Source organism: Chiloscyllium plagiosum, unplaced genomic scaffold, assembly GCF_037043375.1.
Source record: "Chiloscyllium plagiosum isolate Xiang-an unplaced genomic scaffold, Cpla_swu_hap1 HiC_scaffold_37, whole genome shotgun sequence".
Lineage (NCBI taxonomy): Eukaryota > Metazoa > Chordata > Chondrichthyes > Orectolobiformes > Hemiscylliidae > Chiloscyllium > Chiloscyllium plagiosum.
Genome location: NW_028270175.1, coordinates 38,438,944 through 38,466,880, shown reverse-complemented (window position 1 = coordinate 38,466,880; position 27,937 = coordinate 38,438,944). Strand labels below are relative to the sequence as shown.

Below are 27,937 nucleotides of genomic sequence, written 5' to 3'. Positions count from 1 at the left end.
AAGGCAGAGGTATCAAGTTAATCTCTAAGGAAATAAACAACTTGTGATACATTGGGCTTTTTTAATGGAAGAGTTAGAACAATGAAAGCAGCCTTGGTGTGGCTAGCTAGCACACAGACAAAGCTTTATAGTTTTTTTTATATAGCCGGAAGCTTCAGTGAATGCCTCTAGCTCCTTTTTCTGAATTTTCTCTCAATGTTTCTTCGTCCTGGATTGGACAACTGCACGTGAGAATCTGTCTGAATTTACTTTTTTGTGTTAATGGTACATTACAATATTGGAAAGTCTGTTAGTAACTGTATCTATCATTCGGTTAAGTTTTCCACTAAAGTTATTCTAAATTCCTTTTTTTTGTTTGTATTTTAACTGTAGTCTACCTTTAAACTAACGCTGGGGTCTAGGCTACCTTCTTAAACTCAATACCTGGAAAGGGCTGGCTGATGATGGTGGTGGAAGCCACTTGTGCTCAAGTAGTGTTGCTGTAGTGGGATGGCTATTATTGCTGAGGGCCCTTTCTAGGCCAAGAAGTACAAATTACAGGGAATCCGCTCAGAGGTTACCGGAGTTTAGCTTGTGAGCACGTTACAATCGTGGGCCTCACTGGCATAGCCAAACTGTCCCAAATGGCCCAATTTGGCCACTGAGGTGCCAACTGTGCCATTGTGAAACTCCTTTTGCCATACTGTGAGCCCAACCTCATTGGGCTGGGAACAATTCAATTATGAGGTTGTCTCCCAATACAAATGTTTGAGCTACGCTTTCAGAAAAGACTGTAGTTGACCCAAAATCTAACAGCTGTTAAAAATTGCATTGTTCTCAGACTACAAGATCAGATTCTGTATCATTATGGCTATAGATCATCATCTCCAGGGTGTTAGGCACTAATCATTAGCTCGATAAGGCCAGCATTTGACTAAGTGGTGATGAGCATTCATTTCAGTTGGCCAATTCCCAAACCACTAATTGCAGAAGCAACGATCTTTTGTGGTAAACTGGGAGGAAGTTCAACATTTAAATAGGGAAGAGAATTATTTATGAAAGTTGTACTTAGAGGAGAAAGTCAACTACAGCCCTATAAGTATCATGCCTCCTCAGCAGATGGAAACAGACTTTAGGAGACTCAGTGCAACTGAAGTACAAATGTGTGCTCATTGTTTAACTTGCAGGATATGAAGCTATCCTTAGTTGCATGTTGCATTGCCATTCTTTGATATATGGACATTGGATACGCCACAATAGATGCTCTCACAGGCTTATTTTTTGTTCCAATGAAGTGATCTAAAATATTTCTTGTAATTCAGAAAACTAAAGGGAAATGAGATAAACAAGGAACAAAAGCAGAAGTTGCTGGAAAAGCTCAGCAAGTCTGGCAGCATCTGTGAAATCAGAGTTAACGTTTCAGGTCATGTGACCCTTCCTCAGAACCGGACTTGAAACATTAACTCTGATTTCACAGATGCTGCCAGACCTGCTAAGCTTTTCCAGCAACTTCTGTTTTTTCTTCCGATTTACAGCTTCCATAACTCTTTTGGTTTTTAAATAAAGAGCAAAATGATTTACCATTTGGTCTCTGCCTAAGACACAGGAGCACTCATCCCACCGAGTCTGCTCCGCCATTAAATGAGATCATCATAATAATAGGTTATCCTCAAATGGACTTTACAACCCTTTCCTCATAACCTCGATTCTTTCACTGATTAAAAGTCTGTCTTGGCCTTGAGTATACTCGCTGACCTAGCCTCGACAACCCTCGTAAAGAATTCCACAGATTCACTACCTCAGAAGAAATTTCTCTTTATTGCAGACTTAAATGGGCCTTTTGCAATTATATCGTAGACACTCCCACATGAGGAAATAACTCCAATCTACCTTGTCAAGTCCCTCAAGAATCTGAAATGTGTCAGTAAGTTCACCTCTCATTCTTCTAAATTCCAAAGAATACATGCCCAGCATACTCAATCTCTCATCATAAAACAGTTCCTCCATATCCTCTGTCAGCCCAGTGAACCTTCTGTGGACTGACTACAACACCAGCATTTCTTTCTTCCACTTTCTGGAGAAAAGTTTCTCCAATCCATTTTATATTTTGAAAGAAGCTTGCAAGTTTACACTCAAAGTGCCCCTTCTTCCTTTCTTTCCCCTGTCTTGTGAGATTCAAAAAGATAACTGAGGTAACATAACTGGACTTCACCCAATGACCAGCTAAATCACAGATTATTGAAGTTCAATGCAATCAATAGTCTTTGCTAGGTGGTGACTCTTAACATTTTTCTCACTGTTCCTTGGATTGGGGAGAAAAGCCATCAAACTTGCGTGCATAAATCAATGAACAGTTTTGGAAATGTGTGCTCAGTCATGAGTGACAAATTAGTGGATACTTGAACAATACTTTCTTGGGCAAGACCGAGATTACTGATTAACACCCACACTGTACCTTAGCCAAAAAACCCCCCAAAACTTTCAAGAAGGGACGCAAGGGAAAAAAATTAGCATGGAAGAAATAGTTTAAAAAAAAATGTACATTGCAATCTATTGTGAACAATGAGCGTGTGATTACAAAATCAAAACCACCTTGGATGCTTTAACAAAATCGAAACTTGGCAATCGAGGAATAATCTGTATTCCAGGAATGACTGTAATAAATACAAATATACATTTGACAAGGTTATGAACAATAAGTGAAATAAATTATTTGCTTTTTAAGCTGAAAAGCTAAAATCAGGAACAAATTATGGTCAGTCTCTTTTTAATTAGATATGTAATTGCAATTATATACATTTTTTTAAAAACACCTATACCTACAATAGTTCACTCAGTTTCTCAAATATCTCAATTCATGGAGTTAGAACAACATACATCTTGATCACCCAAGGCTTTTTGCAAAAGATACATTATAGTTGACTTCGTAATTTTACTTGCTTCTAAATGAGCTAACTCAGGCTATGGGGAACGGTAGGCGATTATGGTCTAGGAGATGGAGCTAGAAATTCTTCCACAGTGCTGATAACAGTAGATTTTGTAACTAATACACAGCATTTTTTACCTGCTAACCTAAAATGCAAAATAAATATTTCCATACTGTTCACCTAAGTGTTCCATTCATTTACCATTCTTGGTGGTTCTCAGGAAAGGATTTATGAAATTTACTTGCAAAGGTGTTTTTTAAATTTTGAAAACTTGCACTTTTTTTTTTAAACTTGGTCACATTACTTTGCTAACATAGATGATGTTCTCCTGCTTTTTTAACCTTCCAGGGCTGATTCTTTTCCCCAGTCCAAAACAGCTGAAAAGGTCATTAGTTTTCATATCTTCTGGCTACTGCCCAAAGACCAACCTGTTTATAAAATAGGTGGGTACTGGCACCAAAACCCATTTGCTGGGGTTTTTCGTTGGCTGCAACCTTGGCAAGCTGGAGACCCAGGATAATTACATCAACCCTATTTTACTTCAAAATATTGTATCAGTATCCTTTGCTCCAAAAATTACAAATTAGATTTTTCTACAGAGCAGTATCAAATAGAACATATGGCAATAGTCTGTGAATATGCAACATAGCAATTAAAATTGATCTTTTGTTTAATGCTCCAGTTTTCTGACCAAGTTTAATTTGATGTTTAGGCTTTCTATGTAAGAAACACTTATCTGTTCCATTATTGCACTTTAATTTTGTGGCTTTCAATAAATGAGCTGAGACACAATTTATTTTCTTAGATGTCCTAAAACCACAATGCCAATCAAACAATCCATATTTAAGGGCAATTTTATTTTAATTTGGGCAACACAGCTCCCAAAATCATTTGGAAAATATTGAGCAGGATTCTGTAATTTTCACAAGTTTAAGTATTGAGCTACAAGGGTTTTAATATTAAAAAAACGTACTGAACTGATTTTTGGCAGCATCTTTTGAGATTCTGCCTGTATTATATTTGGTGGCATTTAATAATCCCTGTACAATGTAGATAGATGGATAATCGAGTGGGTCCTGTTATGTTTGCGATCCTTCCAAACCAATGCTTTGCTATGCACTTCATCTAAGCAGTTATTTAACATCAAAACAAGAAACGTAATACTTTAATGTTATTTCATGATTCTCCCTAGTGTATTTTTACCAACAGTATTTTCCTTGATAAGTGTTTATAGAAGCAAAGCTATGTCATTTTACTCTAATCAATGATTCTATTCACACTGAAGCAGCAATCAGACTTATAGGCTACAGATGCATGAAAGAACTGTAATGGGAGCTTCAGGTGTCTAGCTTTTCTCAATTTATCTTAAATTAAGCTCCAGTGTCAGATTCACAGATTTATTGCATAAAACTAGTTTACTGCAACCACTTATATTAGCGAGATTTTACGTAGTGAACAACAGTTCCAGCTTTCAGTCTGGCTATTAACAGTGAATGATTTGTCCTGCCATGATGAGCTCAATTCTCTGATGAATTGCATGTTATTCAAATAATTAGTCAAAAAAAACTTTCGTCTCTGAACTTAAGACCAACTATCAAAGTACAGCACCTCCTTCAAACACATGTAGTATTTCACTACAAATGAAAGTGTTGTTGGTGATACATTCAGTTTAGAAGAGATAATTCTGTATAGTCTTTAATATATTCCAAAGGAATGCTATAATTGATCAATCATAACAATGTGATTAAATTCCTTTCCAAACCTGTTGCATAAAAAGAAAACAAGTAGGAAAACATGCGAATGTAACAAATTATAACTTGTTATAGCATAAGAGATGAATGTATTGCAAAATAACTATTGTGTACTTTTACAGTTCTGTTTTCATTTAGAAGAAGCTTAATCATTTAACAAAAATCATTTCCTTAGTACCAATGGAATTCTTTAAGGAATTAAGTTGAAGGCTAGCCTGGCTGAGATGGATGTTTCACAGAACATCAAAATGACTCCAACAGATCAGAAGCATGTTCTACTGTGATTAGCCTTCGTGCAAACAGTCTTTCACCCGTCAATTACTTCACAGCCCTGCGTGTCCAGAACTGACATTGCAATCTGACTGTTCAATATTCATAGTGCAGAGTTTTTTTTTAGGTTTATTGCCATAACTTGACCTTGTATGGTGAGAGTTTATCGTCGATTTGAAGTTAAATTTGTTGTTTTATTTAATCCAGCTCTTGGAGCAGGGATTTTGCTGCTGGAGGGTGGGGAACGTCCTTTAATCCCAGTGGGACCAGACCTAGAAGTAGCCAGTGTCCCAGATTTTTCTGTTTATAAAGTAAGAAAAAAACATTTATTTGACTTTAATAAGGATTTTTCATCTTATTGTCCTAGTGGTACGAAGAGTGACAAGAAAAATTAAAAGTTACTTTAAGCAGAAGTCCAATATTGCAGTAATCAAGGGGATGGGATAAGTTCACTGAAATCAAATATTTTAAGCAACTTGGCAGGAACAAACCAAGAGGAATGCTACATAGCAGCAGCCCAAAATGTATACAGTTTTCTGGTTGTTAATGTAAACAGAAAAAATGTGAGAAGTAAATAAACTTTCAGCTAGAGTTTGATGCACTTTAAAGTGTTAGGCAACAAACATATGTCCTCTGCCATAAATTATAGCAGCTGTCTTTCATTATAAATCAGTACTCGAGCTGGAAGTCACCAACTTGTGAATACAAGGTTTGTAACCTCAATGAGGTGAGCTAAGCATAAATCTCACATGCCTCAATTAAACTGTGATGCATTAAGTCCTTCAAATGTGATTGCATTCCTGAAAAATTGTGACTTTACACGAAACACTGATTTCCATTAGAATCCACACTGAAACTATGTTCTGTAGGGTTTTATCAGATTTTAAAAATACCTTGTAAATTGAAGCATTTAGTATTGTTACATTGATAGATTAAATAACTTTTTACTATAGTACTGGACTTATGCTTGCTACAGATCTTCCTAAACCTCCCATTGCCAGTAGATCCTTCTTCCCGCTGATCTTCTGACTTGCAACCATCACACAGAAGATTCAATTATGGTAATTTTGTTCAATGGCATGGGAAGGTAACTGGACTCTCTCTCTTGGTGGGAATGGTCATTGCTCATGCATCACAAAAGTTAGTCGGCACTAATGTACTGACCAACTCGAATGGATTGCTGCAGATAGGAACAGACTGCTTCAGTAGCTGAGAAATCAAAATGGTAATTAACAGTGCATTAACAATAAATATCCCCACATTGCATATTAATTAATTTTCCTCCAAAAATAATAAAACTGCATCTTCAAGATGTCATTAAAGTTCAGTTTTGAAGAAGGGTCACTGTACCCAAAATGTTAACTCTGCTTTCTCTCCACAGATGCTGCCAGACCAACTGAATTTTTCAAGCAATCTCTATTTTTGTTTCTGATTTCCATCATCTACAGTTCTTTGATTTTTAAGAAAAATGGCATGCTCACCTTCATTACAAGAGGATGGAGTATAAGAAAAGGGAATTTTGTTGCAATTATAAAGGGCATTGGTGAGACCATACCTGGAATACTGCACACAGTTTCAGACTCTTTACACAAGCAATTATGTGTTTGCCTTTAAAAGGGCAAATGTTTACTCTGTTTGTTCTGAGATGAAAGGGATAGCCTATGAGGTGAGATTCAGAAGAATTAGTTTGTCATCTCTGGAATTTAGAACAATGACAGGTGATTTAGTCAAAAATTACTGCTTCTGTATTTGTAAAATGACATTTCCAAATCCTTAATTGTGTAAGCATATTCATTTACTTTAAATTGATGAAGTAGTTACAATTTGGCTCTTAAGGTGCTCTGATTTATATAAAATATTTTACCTTGCTGGAGTTGCTGGGTCTTCTGTAATGTCTGCATTCGACGGAGGTTCATTTTACAGCCATCTCTTCCCATGAGATGCACTTTCCAGCCCTAGAAGGGTGAGGAGAACAAGAAGGCCTCTGTTAGTTACAATCTGCCTGGTGAGCAGCTCCTTGTGAAGCAGAGCTGCAGACAGGGCCTCTGCTGAAATCTGCACAAACCACACAGGGCGAGTAGGTCAGCATGTCTGCCAGATAGCCCAATATTTGCTTCAATGTACAAAGCCATTGCTTTATTCAGGAACTTAACATCTTTAATGGAGTGGAGCCTTAAAACAGCAGCATAGTATTTTACTCCACTTTTTTTTCTCTTAAAACCACTACATTATGAAATATTTAAATGTATATAGCAAACTTTCCTATTGCAGTAAATTAAACATTTTTAAAATGGTAACATTTTCAGGAAAAGAGTTTCAAATCTTGAATGAGAATGGCTAACAATCTTTATTTTCAGTTTTGGTCACAGTTCTGATATTTCTCAATTTCCATGTGGTAAATACTAATTATTTATAGTGCAGTTGTCATTACTGCAGTCTCCATAAAGCTTTGGACTTTCTAACAACTGTAGCTGAACTCTGACATAACCTCTCTTTCTCTTTACAAATGTTAGCTGACCTGAACGTATCCAGCAATTTCTATTTTTGTTTGTTGTTCGCCATATATGACCTGTTATAGAAGGTCAACTTCTACTTGAGTACCGTATTTCTTCATAGAAATGGGTGGTGGTAGTGGTTAGTGAGGTTGACTTATATGTTGAGTCCAGGCCTAAACATGATTTTCAGCACCTGAAAAAAGGGACTGTCTTACACAGTAGCTGACCTGTCTTGATTTAAAATAAAATATTCATGGTATGTCAGTGTCGCTGGCTGAACCAGCATTTATTGCCCATCCCTAGTTGCCCAAAGGGCACATAAGGGTCAACCACATTGCTATGGGTCAGGAGTTACATGTAGGCCAAACTAGGTGAAGATGGCAGATTTACTTCCTTAAAGGACGTTAGTAACCAGATTGCTTTTTACAATAATCAGTAGTTGTTATACGGTTTCCTTTGGACATGTTTTTTTCCCTTTTATCAGATTTTTAATGAATTCAAATTTCACCAGCTGCCATACTGGGATTGAACCCACATCCTCACACCATTACCCTGAGGTTTTGTATATTACCACTAAGCCACCATCTTACTCTTATGGTTAGCTTAAGTAGCATCATGTACAACACAGAACAGCAGAAGCTCGGGTAATGAGAAATTTCATTCACTTGTTGGATGTGGGCATCACTGGTTGGCCAGCATTTATTGCCTGTAGCTGGCTGCCTTTAAGGAGTGTTTAACCAAGTAATCTACAAATACAACAGTCTATCCTTATGAAATAGAATTTATATTATCAGATCTATCTTGTTTAACTGATAACTAAGGTGAAAGATATGAAATAGAATAAAATGAACAGTCAAAACAAATCAATAAGTTCAATTTGGTTGATACCACGCTCAGAAATATGGCTTGAGGAACTTCAATTGCTTTGAGATTTTAGAAACAAAAACAGTGTTGAAAGATAATACAATAAACTGTTTTCATCTTAGTAAGGCTGTAGGGAGCAATGTTCTTGTAGGACAGCATTCTGGCAGCTTCGAATGAGCCAAAGACAGTTTGCAAGTGATAGTAACTAGTAATATCAGTAATACAGAAAGTCAAGAACATCTTCAGCAGGGAGTAGAGTTGGAGAGCTGTTCAAAGATTACACAACAACAGATAATTTTTTTCTTTTGTTCTGCCCAGAATTGCTACAGAGTGGAAGAAACTATCCACAATATGAGACCACCATTCCACCATATATAAACAGCATGAAGTTATTCAGCCCTTCAAGCCTGATGTATGAAACAAACCCACACAATGTATTTGCATCGTGACTCACCTTGGTCCCTAACACCTCAACATTTTGCGAAACCAACATCAATCTCAAGTTGAAATTGATAGGTGGGAAGGAGGACGGACAGGTCAAGACGGTGGTGTTGAATTGGAGGGTTGGATCTGGAATGACTCCCCACCTCACTCTAGATCCAACCCTCCAACTTGCCACCGACCTAACCACCTTCCCCCACCAACCTATCACAATTACCTCTCACCTGCATCCACCTATCGCCTTCCTCTACAAAATATTGCTCCAGGCTAACTTAATAATTAGAGTCACAGAGATGTACAGCATGGAAACAGACCCTTCGGTCCAACCCGTCCATGCCGACCAGATATCCCAACCTAATCTAGTCCCACCTGCCAACACCCAGCCTATATCCCTCCAAACCCTTCCTATTCATATACCCATCCAAATGCCTCTTGAATGTTGCAATTGTGCCAGCCTCCACCACTTCCTCTGGCAGCTTATTCCATACGCATACCACCGTGTGTGTGGAAAAAGTTGCCCTGTCGGTCTCTTTAACATCTTTCCCCTCACCCTAAACTTACGCCCTCTAGTTCTGGACTCCCCGACCCCAGGGAAAAGACTTTGCCTATTTACCCTATCTATGCCCCTCATAATTTTGTAAACCTCTATAAGGTCACCCCTCAGCCTCCAACACTCCAGGGAAAACAGCCCCAGCCTGTTCAGCCTCTCCCTATAGTTCAAATCCTCCAAACCTATCAACACCCTTGTAAATCTTTTCTGAACCCTTTCAAGTTTCACAACATTTTTCCGATAGGAAGGAGACAGAACTGCATGCAATATTCCAACAATGGCCTAACCAATGTCCTATACAGCCGCAACATGACCTCCCAACTCCTGTACTCAATACTCTAACCAATAAAGAAAAGCATACCAAACGCCGCCTTCACTATCCTATCTACCTGCAACTCCACTTTCAAGGAGCTATGAACCTGCACTCCAAGGTCTCTTTGTTCAGCAACTCTCCCTGGGACCTTACCATTAAGTGTATAAGTCCTACTAATATTTGCTTTCCCAAAATGCAGCACCTCGCATTTATCTGAATTAAACTCCATCTGCCACTTCTCAACCCATTGGCCCATCTGGTCAAGATCCTGTTGTAATCTCAGGTAACCCCCCCAGCTACTTTACCCCCAGTCCCATCCTCTTATTTATCTCTCAGCTCCCCCCGCACGTGCACACACACACACTCCTGATGAAAGGCTTATGTCCAAATCGCCGACTCTTCTGCTCCTTGGATGCCTGACCCGCTGTATTTTTCCAGCAAGTCACTTATTGACTTGGCGCATCTGCAGTCCTTACTTTCTCCTTTACTCACAACAGACATGCTTAGCTTATTTCATATCTTAGTAATAGATAGTTGGTTCAGCTGACAGAGGATAGGCCATTCAAGTCAATGACTAATGTTTTAATCTTATTAAAACAAGTTGTGCTGATCATTGAGAGAGAGTGAGAGAGAGAGAGAGAGAGAGAGAGTGAGAGAGAGTGAAAGGAAAGGATCCACTACGCAAGAACAGTAAAACACAGCAGTTGCGTATAATTTATTTTCTATTAATACAAGAAGGAAGGTTCGTTTAATAACTACCACAAATGTCATCTTGGAATTTTGCCTCCACTTGGATGTTCTTTTATAATTTAGTTCACATTTCTTAGTTCATGTCAAAGTGCTTGAGACTCCTGAGACATTGGGACCAGCTCTGGGGGAGTTGACCTGTACAGGTAGGGTTGCATCTAAATTAAGCAAGGATTGATTTCCTTGTCAAGCAATTGATAGTTCTATTGAGGGGGGCTGAAAAGAACTAACAAATTGTTGGAACCAGGAGATAATGTTAGAGACTAACACCAATAGAAAAGATAAAGTGCACAGATCTTAACAAGTTCTCCTTCTTTGGCAGTCCAACTGGATTGAAGACGATTGACATCTTCTCTCTGTCCCCCTCAAAATGGTACTGTTCAGTTCATATGGTCTGTCCTCATTCTATATTTTAAAACATGTAATTTTATACTTTAAGTATATTCCAGCTGTAATGCTCCTGCCATTTCAGTAGCCAATGTCCTCTTAAAGTCTGTTGCTGATTATTAGAATAAAAGAATCCTTACTGTGCAGAAAGAGGCCATTTGGCCCATTAGGTCTTTACCTAGTCTCCAAAGAGCTCCACACCCTAACCCTGTAATGCCACATTTACCATGGCTAATCCACCTAACCTGCACATATTTGAACTGTGGCAGAAACCCACATTGACATAAGGAGAATGTGCAAAGTCCACACAGTCACCCAAGGATGGAATCAAACCCAGATCCATGGCACTGTGAGAAAGCAGTGCTAACCATTCTAGGACAGCATGCTGGCAGCTAAAATTGAGCCAAAGATAGTTTACGAATGGTAACAACTAAATAATATCAGTCGTCCAGAAAAACAGTTTATTTTATTGTATTATCTTTCAACTCAGTTTTTGCTTCCAAAATCTCAAAACTATTGAAGTTCCTCACACTATTTCTGAGCCACAGTGCCACTCTAATTACATTTTCAAGTTTTCTGTCATCATAAACCAAAACATTATGCCTTTCGTACTGAACTTCAATATCAAGAGGAACAATGGTCTCAAAATCAACACTTGGGATTTTCCATTCTGGACTTCTCTTTAATTTTCAAAGGAGTCTATTATGTGGTTTATCAAATACCTTTTTTAAGTCCAATGCAGAACATCCACTGTTTACCTTCAACTCTCTACAACTCTTAAACAAATTTGTCAAACATTTTTTGCTTTGACCAGATCTGTATTAAATGTCATTTATTAACCTATGTTTTTCAAGTGACAATTAACCTTGTCACAATTATGAGCTTAGGATGTTCCCCCCCGACACTGATTTTAGGCTGACAAGCATGTGGTTACTCAGCTTATTCCCTTTTGTTTTAAAAACAGGCATCGCTAACCCTCCATATCATATGGAGCCACACATGAAAAAGATGCAGACAAACCTATTCTAAGTTCCCTCGGCAACCTAGAATATATTGATTTTTCAGCCTCAGTACTCAACACCAACAACTGCCAATCTCCAAACAGCATTCTACAATTCATCTGCTTTATCCTTGATCATAGCGCCATCACCTTTGACAACCAGTTCTTCATCCAGACACACGGAACAGCCATGGGGACCAAATTTGCACCCCAATATGCCAACATTTTTATGCACAGGTTCGAACAAGACTTCTTCTCTATGCAGAATCTCCAACCAACATTGTACACCAGGTATATTGACGACATTTTCTTCCTCTGGATCCAAGGCGAGGAGTCACTGATATAACTACACAGTGACATCATCAAGTTTCATCCCACTATCAAACTCACCATGGACTACTCTCGACTATCTGTCTCATTCTTGGACACATGCGTCTCCATCAAGGATGGACACCTCAGCACCACACTCTACCACAAACCCACAGACAACCTCACAATGCTACACTTCTCCAGCTTCCACCCAAAACATATTAAAACAGCCATCCCGTATGGACAAGCCCAACGCATACACCGGATCTGCGCAGATGAGGAGGAACGTGACGGACACCTGGAAGTACTCAAGGATGCCCTCACAAGAACAGGGTACGATGCTCAACTCATCGACCGCCAGTTCTGACGTGCCACAGCAAGTATCCGTAATGACCTCCCCAGGAGACAGACACGTGCTGCAACCGACAGGGTACCCTTCGTTGTTCAGTATTTCCCAGGAGCTGAAAAATTACGCCATGTTCTTCGTGACCTGCAACACATTATCAATGAGGATGAGCACCTCACCAAGACCTTCCTCAGACCTCCACTACTTGCCTTTAAACAACTGTCAAACCTCAAACAGATCGTTGTTCGTAGCAAGCTGCCCAGCTCTCAGGACAACTCCACACAACTCCCCATCACGGTAGGCGCAGCAGAGAAAAGTGGCCGAGCAGAGGCTGATAGCTAAGTTCGGTACCCATAGGGAGGGCCTCAACCGGGACCTTGGGTTCATGTCACATTACAGGTGACCACCATTGCACTACACACACACAGATACTCCTACACACACACACTCTCACACACACACAGATACTCCTATACACACGGACACACATATACACAGACACACATACAGACACCCACACACACCCTTACAGACACACACACTCCCACACTCACCCCCTCACAGACTTAAGACACTTTGCACTCACTACACACACACACACATACACTTTCTCACACTCACAACCCCCAACCCAGACAAAGACCCACATGCACACATATATTTTGTGGGGTGAATTTGTACTTGCAGGGTTACATTGTACTTTGCTCAAAAACTGCATGCATTCATGTAGAACTCTGAGCTCAAAAACTGCATGAATTTGGTAAAACTCCGTTATATCACTTTTTAGATTAGAATCAATCTAAACATCATGGCATAGACAGAGAACACAGGGGGCCAACACCTTCAACATATTGTCTAGCTATCACCATTGTTAACAGCTAACCCGAGAATGCAACTTTTTAAAAAAAAGGTTTTGTGATTTACATATGAAAGAAGTGAAACTGTCACTGTATTCTAACAGATGAAAGGCTTAACAGACAATCAATTTTTCAATGTACAATTTCAGTTACATCACACTGTAAATTTTTGCTATAAATTCTGTGTTACGATCGAGCCCTCCACTCTCACCTGATGAAGGAGCGTCGCTCCGAAAGCTAGTATGCTTCCAATTAAACCTGTTGGACTATAACCTGGTGTTGTGTGATTTTTAACTTTGTACACCCCAGTCCAACACTGGCATCTCCAAATCGTAGAATATATTGAACAGAGATTGGGTGAGATTTGTACTTTGAGTGCTTTAAGTAGCTCTTTTGATCTATTTCTATCCTATCAATTCTTCCTTTACTGTAACATCAGGGCAAATTCTCTGTGAAAACAGATACAAACTACTCAGTGCTTCAAATGTAACATATAAGGATGAACCAAGGAGATAGCTTTGTACTGGCTCACATTAGAAAATTGCTTGGACATTCATTGTACTAGATATCTCCAATGGAAAAAAAATCTCCATTCAGACTCGATTGTCAGTTACTGGTTACTGGATTCTAGCATTGGCTCCTCAACTTCTGAATGCTGTACTAAATATTTATACTTAAGATTTAACAATAATGGAATATTTAAATTTATCTTTCCTAATAAGATAGTTGCATTTCAAATAGAGATAAGAATTTGGACAATGAGTACTTAATTTTTTTATGTCCACACAAAAACATAAAAGTTAAGTCACGCTGGCTTCCTTGTTTTGCAATAAAAGAAAATGCAACCATTGATGAGAAAGCCTATGACATAAAATGCTTTAATCAATTGAGTAATGAAAATAAAAGAACATAATATCAGACGAGCAGCAACTTAGATAAACTAATAAGCAATTGCACCATAATAAAAATATTGTAACACAGGATTTTGTTGGAATTGGTATGTTCAGTTGTGTGCACAATTGTTAGAGGCAATGGCCTATCCCTACTTTGCAATAGATAGGTACACACCAAGGCCCAGATACTTACTGTTGCAGGTTTTGACTGGTAAATTTTGGGGGGGGGGGGGGGTGGAGGGGGAAATAAGGAGTTGTGGAACTACCAAGAGACCTGAAAGTATAAGTTTCCAAGCATTCTTAAGATTTAACTCAGTTGAGGGCTGTCACAGGAGACTGGTGGAGGGCTCAAAAGGTTATGGTCGGGGAAATAGCTGAGGGCCAAAGATGGCCTCCTTTTATGATGTAATAACTTTATGATACAAATGGTGGGGGTGCTGCTTGTTGGTCCTGGAGGAAGTTTTCCTGTTCTGCCTGGCTCAAAAGTAGCGCTATATCTGCACCAACCTGTTGGATCCAGTCGTTCCTGCCTTTTACTTACCAGTTTTTCCAGATGGCATCAGTTAAAAGTAGAAGTTGTAGTACAATGATAATGTACAGCTTCAAACAGTTAAAACCAGATGGAGACAAGTATGAAGTGTGCTGACTATCATCTCCAAATGACAAATCCATTAATTTTTAGGGGTTGAAACTGCCCACCTTTTGTGTCTGAGAGAACTATTCAGGTGAATTTTAAAATCCAAATCCAAGCAAATTTTGGGTGATGTGAATGTTAAAGGGTTGCTTTAAAGAACCCAAATTCTTCATTTACACTCAGTGTGCAACCAATCCATTTCCCAGAAGGCATGCCAACTATAACTTATATGAGCAACTTCCATTCTAAATAACATCATTTAGAATGTAAATCAATGGCAAAGATTTCAAGGCCTCAGGAAATTCAACAACTAAACGGAGATCAGGACTTGTGGATCCAGAAGGCAATTGCCTTTCAAATTACTTGCAGGGTCTTGTATACTTGTCTCACCAACTCCTCTACAATCATGCACCCATTCAATTCTTCAGGAAGCCTCTGATCTTTCCCTCCATAATCATCTTTCTGACTTCAAAATAATGCTGCAAAACTACACTCCTGACAACTAGCCAGTTTCTTCAATATGTCTGGCTTGATCAAGAAAGGGAGGCAAAAAAATCATGTGTCTTGTGACCCAATAAATTAAACAGATTCTAAGGAAAGCAGCTTTTACCAATTTCCTGATCACAAAGGTCAGTCAGTTTCCTCACGGCTCAGAGGTGATATCCAACCTATAGACTATCTGACCTAAAATGCCCAAATGGTACAGAGAACAGGTACAACTAAGTAGCTTTCTGCCATCCCTGAACTACTGAGGGAAATTGTGATGCAATTTAAGAGGAACTAACATGCCATCTGTCACATCAATTCATTCAGTAAAACTATGTCAAGTTGAAATGATCTCCTCAATAGTGTTTACTTGTCGAGTAAAAGATAGGATATAATAGATATGTTTATGCTAGGTATGGAAAGTTTGAGTTAGAAAGAAAGGTTGGGTAGGCTGGGACATTTTTCACTGGAGTGTATGAGGTCAAGAAGCAACCTTATAGAAGTTTATAAAATAATGAGGGGTATAGACAGAATTAATTGTAGTTGTCTTTTCCCTAGGTTGGAGGATTTAAAGACCAAGGAGCACATTTTTAAGGTGAAAGGAGAGAGATTTAAAATAGACATGAAGGGCACTTTTTTTTAAAAGAAGGTGGTTCGTGTGTGGAATGAACTTCCAGAGGAAGTGGTGGATGTTGGTACAATTACAGTGTTTAAAAGACATTTGGCTAAGTATATACATCGAAAATGTTTGGAGGGATATGGGCCAAGAGCAGGCAGGTAGGACTAGTTTAGTTTTGGATTACGTTCAGCATTGACTGGTTGGACTGAAGGGTCTGTTTCAGTGTTGTATTACTCTATATTAGATGCTAGTAAAACAAAAGTGCCTGAAGCAATGGTAATACAGAAAAGATGCATTTCTTTTTCTGTACTCCAATTTGTTCTAAAATCCAGTTTGAATTGATAATTGGCTTTTGCTCATTTCCAAGCCACAGCTCCATTTCGTGTTATGTAGACAGAACAAATGTGATTGCTTTGTTTTCCTGCGTTTCATCATTCCTTGAATTATGCTGGAGTTCTGCTCTTATTTCAGTCTCTATCACGATGTCACAGGTTCACCAAAACGTATCTTTTGAGTATCCTTCTTGTTGCTGAATGTTTCAACCCACTGTAGCTTTCACCAATTGCTCAGTCATTAAGAATGGTAAAAACGTATGAAAACAGTTCATTATGCATATCTGCATGGCTGCACCACATAACAATAATAATCATGTGTAATCCACCTTGAAGGATAACATGCTCAATAACCTCAGTGCCTCCAGTAGCAACAACATCAAAGAATTGTTACAGCACAGGAGGCCATTCAGCCCATCATACCTGCACCAAAGTATTAAATCATTCTGCTGTGACAGTTGTGAATGCTGTAGATTAGATTAGATTAGATTAGATTACATTACAGTGTGGAAACAGGCCCTTCGGCCCAACAAGTCCACACCGACCCGCCGGAGCGCAACCCACCCATACATTTACCCCTTACCTAACACTAGGGGCAATTTAGCATGGCCAATTCACCTGACCTGCACATCTTTGGACTGTGGGAGGAAACCGGAGCACCCGGAGAAAACCCACACAGACATGGGGAGAACGTGCAAACTCCACAAAGTTAGTCGCCTGAGGCGAGTATTGAACCCGGATCTCCGGCGCTGTGAGGCAGCAGTGCTAACCACTGTGCCACCGCCCACTTTCTTGGAAGTCTGCATTGCTCCAATTATACCTTTGAGGCTTTTGATCAGCCATTATTTCATTACCAGATTTGATATTTATATGGAATTTTATATGTTTTAAATGTTACAGCTCTTTGATTAATCATTACAATTTAATCAAGGCCTTAACAAAAGCAAGTGCCGAACATTTTAATTTTTAAAAACTCATTAATGGGATGTAGCTAGACCAGCATTTCATGTTGATCTCTAAATGCTTAGAGGGCACTTAAAAGTCATCATATTGTGGTGGTTCTGGAGTCACATGTTGGCTCGAGCAGGTAAGGACAGTAGATTACCTTACCGAAGGGACTTAATCACCTTAATTAAAAATTCCAAATATTTCTTGAATACAAACTTTACCATTTACTAAGGTGGCATTTGAACCCACGTCCCTCGAATGTTAGCCTGGGATTCTGAGCCCAGTGACACATCACCACACCACTACCTCCTCAACAATGTAACAAGGTCCAATTTGCAAAACATGATAGGAAGGAAAAAAGTTCTACACACATAAACTGGGACACTTGCACTACCAATCCAGTTCTAACTGGCACTAAACTAAGCAGCTTTTGTGAAAGGTTCAATTGAAGAAAAGCACTTCTAATCGGATTTCTACAACTGGAAACACACCAATTCCAATGAAAGAGCAAAAACATAAATGTTAAATTCAATCCAATTAACATCTCAGTAATTTGTATCACTAAGACTGAACTCTATTTTCTGTATCAAATGTTGTGCATACATAACCAATAATTACACTTCAAAGATAATCTAATTGTTTGAAGTTCCTTGCTGTACTCGGTACTAATTTACTTATTACATTCGGTTGAAAACTTGAATAGCTCCACAGCTTTTCCTCAGGAATGCAGAAATTACCTGGCCTCTTCCTTTACTTTCCTGCATACAATGCTCGTGAATTTGTTGACTAATGACAGCAATCAATTTCTGTCAACAAATTCAAGCAGTGCTAAGCACAATGATAGAAAAGCTTTGAAAATCAGCCTCAAAGTCACACATATATTTTAAACATGCTGCAGTTACTTCAAATAATTTCTTAAGTTACTCATATGCTTTCACACATTATATCCTGAACCAAATTTATTTGAATATTGTGTTTCCATGATTTTGCTAACCAGCTTCTTCCATAGATATATAAAATGTGAAAACTCAGTTAGGGCACTTGAGGGTTACAAGGAAGTCAGGAAAGACCTAAAAAGAGAGCTCAGAAGAGCCAAGAGGAGACATGAGAAGTTGTTGGCAGATAGGATCAGGGTTAACCCTAAGGCTTTCCATAGGTATGTCAGGAATAAAAGAATGGCGAGAGTTAAATTAGGGCCAATCAAGGATAATAGTGGGAAGTTGTGTGTGGAGTCAGAGGAGAAAGGGGAATTACTAATAAATATTTTTCGACAGTCTTCACTGTAGAAAATGAAAATGTTGGCGAGGAAGATACAGAGATACTTGCATCTAGACTAGAAGAGATTGAGGTTCACAAGGAAGAGGCATTAGAAATACTGCAGAGTGTGAAAATAGACAAGTCCCCTGGGCCGGATGGGATCTATCCTGGGATCCTCTGGGAAGCAAGGAAAGAGATTGCCGAGCCTTTGACATTGATCTTCAAATCATCATTGTCTACAGGAATAGTGCCTGAGGACTGCAGGATAGCAAATGTGGTTCCCTTGTTCAAAAAGGATAGTAGAGACAACCCTGATAATTACAGACCAGTGAGTCTCACTTCAGTTGTTGGGAAAGTGTTGGAAAAAGTTATAAGAGATAGGATTTATAACCATCTAGAAAAGAATAATTTGGTCATGGACAGTCAGCACAGTTTTGTGAAGGATAGGTCGTGCCTAACGAATCTTATTGACTTTTTTGACAAAGTGACCAAACAGGTAGATGAGAGTAAACCGGTTGATGTGGTGTATATGGATTTCAGCAAGGCGTTTGATAAGGCTATTGTACAAAATGCAGAGGAATGAGATTGTGGGAGACATAGTAGTTTGGATCAGTAATTGGCTTGCTGAAAGAAAACAGAGGGTTGTAGTTGATGGAACATGTTCATCTTGGTGTCCAGTTACTAGCGGCGTACCGCAAGGGTCGGTGTTGGGTCCACTGCTGTTCGCCATTTTTATAAATGACCTGGATGAGGGCTTAGAAGAGTGGGTTAGTAAATTTGCGGACGATACTAAGTTCGGTGGAGTTGTGGAAGTGACGAAGGATGTAGTAGGTTGCAAAGAGACATAGATAGGATGCAGAGCTGGGCTGAGAGGTGGCAAATGGAGTTTAATATGGACAAGTGTGAGGTGATACACTTCGGACGGAGTAATCAGAATGCAAAGTAATGGGCTAATGGCAAGATTCTTTGGAGTGCAGATGGGCAGAGAGATCTCGGTGTCCATGTACACAGATCCCTGAAAGTCGCCACCCAGATTGACAGGGTTGTTAAGAAGGCATACAGTGTTTTGGTTTTTATTAATAGAGGGATTGTACAGCTGCAGCTGTACAAAGCTCTGGTACGGCCACACTTGGAGTATTGTGTACAGTTCTGGTCACCGCATTATAAGAAGGATGTGGAAGTTTTGGAAAGGGTGCAGAGGAGATTTAAGAGGATGTTGCCTGGTATGGAAGGAATGTCTTACGAGGAAAAGCTGAGGGCCTTGAGGCTGTTCTCGTTAGAGAGAAGGTTGAGAGGTGACTTAATAGAGACAAACAAGATAATCAGAGGGTTAGATAGGGTGGACAGGGAGAGCCTTTTTCTAAGTATGGGAACGGCAAACACGAGGGGACACAACTTTAAAGTGAGGGGAGAGAGGTATAAGACAGATGTCAGAGGTATTTTCTTTACTCAGAGAGTAGTAAGGGTATGGAATGCTTTGCCTGCAATGGTAGTAGATTCGCCAAGTTTAAGTGCATTTATGTCGTCATTGGACAGGCAAATGGACGTACATGGAATAGCGTAGGTGGGATGGGCTTCAGATTAGTATGACAGGGCGGCGCGACATCGAGGGCTGAAGGGCCTGTACTGTGCTGTAATGTTCTATGTTCTAAAGCATATGTGAAAATAATGTTTCTCCATATTAGTTTGAATTCACCTCCAACACAAGTATGTGTCTCTCCTTGGATTCTACCAAACTGGTGAAGCCAAAAACACTTATTTAGTTCCCTTTGTTAGTTTTGACTGTGTAAGGATTGTCTTGCTTCATTCAGTCCCACTTTCTTTCTCATTCCTCGTTTTTCCTTCTGATCTAGGATGCAGACCCTAGCCTCAGGTATTTCAGGAAGAGCAAATGATGATCTTCAAGCTTCACCAGTTTTAAGACAATAAGATATAGGAGCAGGATTAGACCATTCAGCCCACGGAATCTGCTCCACTATTTGATCATGGCTGACATATTTCTCAATCCCAGTCTCCTGTCTTGTCCTTGTATCCCTTGATCCTCTTATGAATCAGGAACGTGTTTATCTCTGCCTTAAATATACTCAATATCTTTACTTCCACAATCTTTTGCAACAATGAGTTCCACTGATACAACACTATTTAGCTGAAGAAATTTCTCATCTCAGTTCTAAAGGGTCCTCCCTTCACTCTAAGGTTGTGCCCCAGCTCTTAGTCTCTCCTACTAGTGGAAACATCTTCTCCACATCCAACCTATCCATGCCATTCAGTATGTTGCAAGTGTCAATGAGATCCACCCCCCTCATCCTTCTAAACTCCCAGTACAGACCACTGGTCTTTAACCACTCCTCATATGACAAGCCCTTCATCCCCAGGATCATTCTTGTAAACCTCCTCTGAATGCCCTCCAAAGCCAGCACATTCTTTCCTAGATACAAGGCCCAAAACTGTTCACAATAGTCCAAATGTGGTCTACCAAAGCCTTACAGCCTCAGCAGTATACAATCATCAGTCATGGCACAGAGTATAAGTATAAAACGGTATTGCTGGAGTTGCACAGAGTGCTGGAGTACTGAGTGTGTTCTGGTCACCTCACTACAGAAAGGACATGATAGCACTAGAGGAGGTACAGAAGTGATTCACCAGGAAGTTGCCTGGGATGGAGAAATTGAGCAATAAGGAGAGATTAGATAAGCTTAGATTCCAGAACAGAGAAGATTGTGGGTGACATGATTGAGGTGTATAACATTATGAGGGAAGCCAATGGCCGAGTGGTGTTATCACTGGACTGTTAATCCAGAGACCCAGATGATGTTCTGGGGAGCTGGGCTTGAATCCTGTTACAGCAGGATTGTGGAATTTGAATTCAGTTATTATCTGGAATTAAGAATCTAATGATGACCATGAATCCATTGCTGATAGGAACACCCATCTCATTCACTCATGCCCTTAAGGGAAAGAAACTACCAACCTTACCTGGTCCGGCGTACATGAGACTCCAGACCCACTAGCAATGTGGGTAATTCGGGATGGGAATAAATGCTGGCATTACCAGCGGCACCCTCATCCCTGAATGAATTAAAAAAAGGAGTGAGAAAGCAAAGACGAAGGAAAGAAGGACTTACATTTTAATAGCACGATTCATGTTGACTGCATATCGTAGAGCACTTTACAGACAATATTCTTGTTTTTTTTTGTAGTACGGTCACTGTTGTAATGCCTGCAAATTGCTCGTCTAGAACTAAAACGCAGAATGTATCAATACATTCAGACGAGAGATTACAAGGAACTTAGTTGGGAATCAGAAGGGAAAACTATGCTGCACACCAGAGTGGGAACATCTGTGCAACATAATTGTTGATAGTGAAATGAAATTCTAAGTTGCAGTAGAAATACAGAAGACACTAAGATGGCAACAAAGAGTAAATGGGTAATTATTTCACATGTCTGACTTAGAGTCAATACTCCTCCAAAACTAATCCACTGAATAAACACTTACAACGCATGCAATGAACTATCCACCAAAAGCTTAAATAATTAACAATTTGGCAGGTTCTAATTTGTAACAGGAGATCTTATGCATCAAATAATCTACTGAGCCAGGTAGCACTCAGTTGCACAGCACATAATTAATTGTGAAAAGATGAGACTCTAGCTTACTTTTCCTGATCAGAAATTCCCTCAAAGACAGACACTGAAAACTACCTCTTCACCACTCTGAGCCTCACATGGTAGAATATGCAACAGGATTGGCAGAAACCTGCTTGCCAGCTGCCTGTGATAGAAAATGAAGGACTGCAGAAAACCTGGACAAGAAGCTAGTGGACTTCGAGATCAACAATACTGATCACTCCAGACAAATCAAAGGAAAAATCAAAGAAGCATTATTTTGAATAAAATGAGAAAATAGTTGACAAATCATTATGGACATCATTATGTCAGACTGTACAACTGAAAATGGGGCACTTGTTCGAAAAGTAGATCCCCTTGCTGCCAGAGTACAGTCTTCGATTGTTCTAGAAGCTGGATACCAAGCCAAAATAAATGAATGAAAAATTAAATGGTGAATAATAAGTCTAGACCGCTTGAGAATAAGGTAGAGCTGAACTGTCCATTTGTTTTCGGTATAAGGTTAATTAATCCCATAAACAATTTTTCACCATTTTGGTTTTACTAACACAGGTTGCACTTGCGCTAATGATCACCTACTTATATTTTCCAAAGCTTCACAATAATACTGCTTTAGTGTTGGCAAACATCAAGTCAGAGTGCCAAAATTCCTCAGGAAAATCTGAAAGAGTATACTGTGCAAAAGGGAAAAAGTTTACTTTGAACGTGAACTAGTATGCAGGTGTGCGTTGTCAACTATGTTGAAGCTTAGTTCAATATGATTAACACTATCCTCAAATGTTAAAGTTCCACCTGACAGTCACAGATCACATAAACAGATTGATTGTTTTCACATCAGCACCCATTATTAGAGAACTTGCACTTCAACACATATGGTATTTAACCACATTTTTTATATATCAATGCAAGGGATACAACTTACAAGATCATTTTCCTTCCAATACTAGACAGGAACTATTGATAGAACTCTCTTTTAAATATCTTTTTTCTAAACATGGTGCAACTACAGTAGATTTATGACAGTTTAAATCCCTAAAAGTTTCATTATTTTTACTGCAAGCAGTTTAGTTTTTATTATTCTGGAGTCATGAAAATTAATGTTGACTATCTTTAATGAAACAGTTAATTGGTAAAACACAGGTTCTAAAATTTAACATTTTTACATCTGTTCTTAAAATGTGCTAAATGTTACACAGATGGGTAACTATTGACCCCTGATTGAAGAATATTTGGTTAACAGCCAACTGACAGTAGAGAAGTCCACCCTGCAGCCACTGTGCATTGTGGATGGGCAAATCAGTGGACAGTGGACTTGTACCCCCCAATTGGAGGAAGTCCCACTTACTGGAGCTCTCAGCCAATCTAATCGTCTAGGAGAAAGTGAGGTCTGCAGATGCTGGAGATCAGAGCTGAAAAATGTGTTGCTGGAAAAGCGCAGCCGGTCAGGCAGCATCCAAGGAGCAGGAGAATTGACGTTTCGGGGAAAAGGGAAGAAGGGCTTATGCCCGAAACGTCGATTCTCCTGCTCCTTGGATGCTGCCTGACCTGCTGCGCTTTTCCAGCAACACATTTTTCAGCTTCAATCTAATCGCCTGACAACTCCATTAGTTTCAGCACGCAAAGACTCAGTAGTGACATGGGACATGCATGACAAAGGCCCAGCAGATCACTGGTGAAAGACAAGTGGCAAGTTGGAGATATGGGACAAACTCTTAGAGGAGAGCATCTGCCCTTCCATTTGCCCTAGTAAAAAAAATTATTTTATAAAGGCCAGCTGCCCGCATCAAACACAATATGGCATGAGTTGCTTATTATCAAGGTCAGCGAGCTTTATAAGAGGTACAATTGACTCATTAATAGTTCTTCAAATATAGCAGTTGGGCTGCCAATTATGGCACTTGCCCACTTAGCGTATTTCAGAAATTGGTGAAAAGGCAATGGAATAGCCGCTTGATGTATTTTACATATAATTAACAAAAACATGCCCGGTGGGGAAAACATTAAATCCAGGCCAACATGTTGACTACACAAGTAGGAAGAATGTAATATTTCTATTATCACATAAAAGAAACACAGATATTTCTCTTTTTGGACCAGAACCCATTAACACCTCGCTCAATGCTAAATTTGTTCAACAATGTTACAGTCCGATCTCCCTGATGATTGTACTTGTATTTACTGTAGAGAGGCACAAAGTATTCATTTAAAACCTTCGGATCCACATATACATTGCCACCTTGACTCCTAATGGGTCCTACTCTTACCCTGGTTATTCTCTTGCTACTAAGATAGTTTAAAATTCATAGAAATTTTCTCTTGGTGTTACTCACTACTGTTTTTCCATGCTGCCTCTTCTCTCCCCAAATTTTAAGTAACCCTATGCACTTCCTTTAGGGCATTCGCTGCCATAAGCTTCTTTCTTTTTCCCTTATTCAATTGTGTACATCATTCAATATTCAAGGTTATCTGGACTTATCCATTTCACCTACATTATGGCAACATAAAGACTGTTGCTGCCAGGAGTGGAGTGCGCATAGAATGACAGGCTGTGCATTCCCAACAGACACTAGTATGGACACATCATTCTGCATATTTATTAGATAGTATCTGATGTTAAGTTTTCTTTTTAAAGTTGCACAATCTAATTTACACACCTTTTCAGATAATTACATGCTGGAACAAAATGTAATTTCTTGTTATTTAGACATTCATTTCTGACTGTCTTATAAGCCTTTGTGTTCAAGACCCAGGACTTGTAAAGACATATGAAAGTAAAGTGGTTTCACCAGCAGATCCAATACAAAGAAAGTCATTACTGGCAAACGTCATACAAAAACCATAATGAATGTAACTGATGGAGAAAAATCAGTTGCTGACACCAACTGCTTAAGTACTTAAGCTTTTTCATGAGCTGTTGGCTGAGGTATTACATCAACAATGTGCTACCAACTCATCTGCTGGGACCTCTACTGCACAAAAGCAAAAGGGTGTTGAGACGGTGTCCTCATAACAATACACTGCCCTAAAATAGTATGAAACAGGAGCAAGTTTTGAGAAGATTTGTAGCTCAGGTTGAGGTTTTGGATGTAGCTGATACAGCTTTTGTGGGTGTTAGGATGATTGCTTCTATAGTTCAATATTTGGTCTGTATGTGTTGTTTTTCTGTAGATGCTGGTTTGAAGTTTCCCATTGGCTGTTCGATCTACTGTGACATCTCGTAATGGCAGTTTGTTGTTGTTTTTCTCCTCTTTGGTGAATGTTTTGCCAGTAAGAGTATTATTGATGGTCTTGAAGGTTTCCTCTAACTTGTTTCGTTTAGTGATGACAAAGGTGTCATCCACGTAGCGGATCCAGAGTTTGGGTTGGATGGTTGGCAGAGCTGTTTGCTCATGTCTCTGCAATACTGCTTCTGCTAAGAGCCCTGATATCAGAGATCCAATGGGTGTTCCATTGGTTTGTCTGTAAGTTTTGTCGTTGAAAGTCAAGTGGGTGGTAAGGCATAGGTCCACTAGCTTGATGATCATCAATAATACCCTTGCTGGCATAAAATCCACCAAAAAGGAGGAAAACAACAACAAACTGCCATTCCTAGATGTCACAGTACAGTGAACAGCCAATGGGGAACTTCAAACCAGTGTCTACAGAAAAACAACACATACAGACCAAATATTGAACTATAGAAGCAATCATTCCAACACCCACAAATGAAGTTGTATCAGAACATTATTTCAAAGAGCCAACACACACTGCAGCACAAAGGAACTATGGAGAGAAGAGGAAAATCACCTATACCGTGTGTTCAAAAAGAATGGGTACCCAATGAACACAGTCCTCCGATTTCTCAGCAACAAATCCAAACAAGCAGACAAAACATGTCCAGAAACCCTAGCCACTCTCCCCTACATCAAAGACATCTCAGAAATGACTGCCAGACTACTCAGACACCTTGGCATCATGGTAGCCCACAAACCCACCAATACACTAAAACTGCAGCTAATGAACTTGAAAGACCCTATACAGACAATGAGCAAAACTAACGCCATTTACAAAATACTATGCAAGGACTGCAACAAACAATACATTGGTCAAACAGGCAGAAAACTAGCCACCAGGATACATGAACACCAACTAGCCACAAAAAGACATGACCCTCTCTCACTAGTATCCTCACATACGGATGAGGAAGGACACCACTTCGACTGGGGCAATACATCCATCCTAGGACGAGCCAAACAAAGACATGCACAAGAATTCCTAGAAGCATGGCATCCCAACCAGAACTCTATCAACAAACACATCAAGTTAGACCTCATCTACCACCCCCTGAGAAAAGGAGCAGGAAGTGACTTCACCACAGGAAATAACATCACTAAAGGAAATGACATCACCAACCCAAAGAATTCCACACATATAAATAGAAAGCAGCAAGTTTCAGCATTGCTTTGCATAAAGTCCACTGAAAATGGACCAATAAGATAATGAAAAATCTGGAAATCAACCTTTCAGCTCAGCGAGCAAATCTACATCCAAAAGTATGAAACAGTAATAGATAGATAATACTTACAAACTCTCAGGAGGTCAATGTTGAGCATATTCCAATCTCAAAGTGAAATTGAGGCTGGGATTTAATGGGTCAGTAAGCTGCACACAACTTTACCTCAGAACCAGTTAATTTCCTGCCATCACATGCTGGCTGGAGTCATACCTAACACGAAGGAGGCCCAATGACCTTCAACTGCTTCATCAATCACCTTACTTTCAATGTAATGTCAGAAATGGGGATGTTTGCTGATGATTGCACAATTTTCAGTATTACTTATACTCTTCAGGTATTGAAGTTGTCCATGGCCATATGTATGGACAACATCCAGATGGCTGAATAGTGGCAAATATAATTCTGGCAAAGTCTATTAAGTCATAACATATAAGAACAGATGGGCTGAATGACTTCCATCAAATCTACTGTACAACTCAATGAGATAACAATTGATCTGATAATCCTGAAATCACTATTTTGCTTTTTACCATTAAACTCTGATTCCCTTACTGATTAAAAATATCTAATCTCATTCTGAATATAAATAACGTGCCAGTCTTTACAGCTCTCTGCCGAAAAGAATTCTACAGATTCACTACCCTAAAAAAGCAGCAGCTCCCCTTAGTCAAAGGATCAAGAACTAGGGGGCATAAACTTTGATAGCCAAGAAGTTTTGGGGGAATTTGAGGAAAATCTCTTTCACCCAAAGGGTGGTGGGGTCTGTAAGGCACTGCCTGGAGCATAGTTGAGGCAGGAAACCTCACCACCTTTAAAAGTATTTGGATGAGTGTTTGAAGTGTCATAATATTCAAGACTATGGACAAGTGGGCCAGTATAGGTAGTAGTATGTTTTTGGTAGTAGAGACTTGATGGGCTGAAGGTCCTCTTCTGTACTACATGATTCTACATTTCTATAACTGGGAACAATACTGGGAATAGAGCACAAAGTTAAAAATCACAAAACACAGATTTATTTGGAGGCACTAGCTTTCGAAGCACTACAGTGTCATTCAGCTGAGATAATAAATCTAGGTTTAAATAAACCTCATCTCACAATCTACAAGGCACAAGTCAGGAGCGTGATGGAATAGACTCCACTGATCTTGAAGTGTGCAACTGTAACAACACTCAAGAAGCTCTCAAATGCAGGGCAAAACAATCCACTTGATTGATATCCCATCTACCATTTTAAATATGTACTACCATCACCACCAAAGCATAGTGGCATCAGTGAGCACCATCTACAAGATGCACTGCAATAACTCACTAAGACTCCTCAGAGACTATTCAAACCCGTGACCTCGAACACGTGGAAGGACAAGGGTAATAGAAATATGGGAATGCCACCATTTGCAAGTTTCTCTC

At 39.4% G+C, this 27,937-nt stretch overlaps 1 protein-coding gene across 8 annotated transcripts in view; it reads right to left on the bottom strand.

Moving 5' to 3' along the window:
* Positions 1-2,729: 2,729 nt before the first annotated feature.
* cep104 (centrosomal protein 104) overlaps positions 2,730-27,937 on the bottom strand; it is a 229,230-nt gene continuing 204,022 nt past the window's right edge. For all 8 annotated transcript variants that reach the window (XM_087980590.1, XM_087980588.1, XM_087980592.1 and 5 more), the window contains 2 exons: positions 6,792-6,882; positions 2,730-5,227 (listed from right to left, as the gene is read on the bottom strand). In XM_087980590.1, coding sequence (XP_087836716.1) covers positions 5,091-5,227; positions 6,792-6,882 — 228 coding nt within the window. In that variant the 3' untranslated portion in view covers positions 2,730-5,090. The remainder of the gene's footprint in view (positions 5,228-6,791; positions 6,883-27,937) is intronic.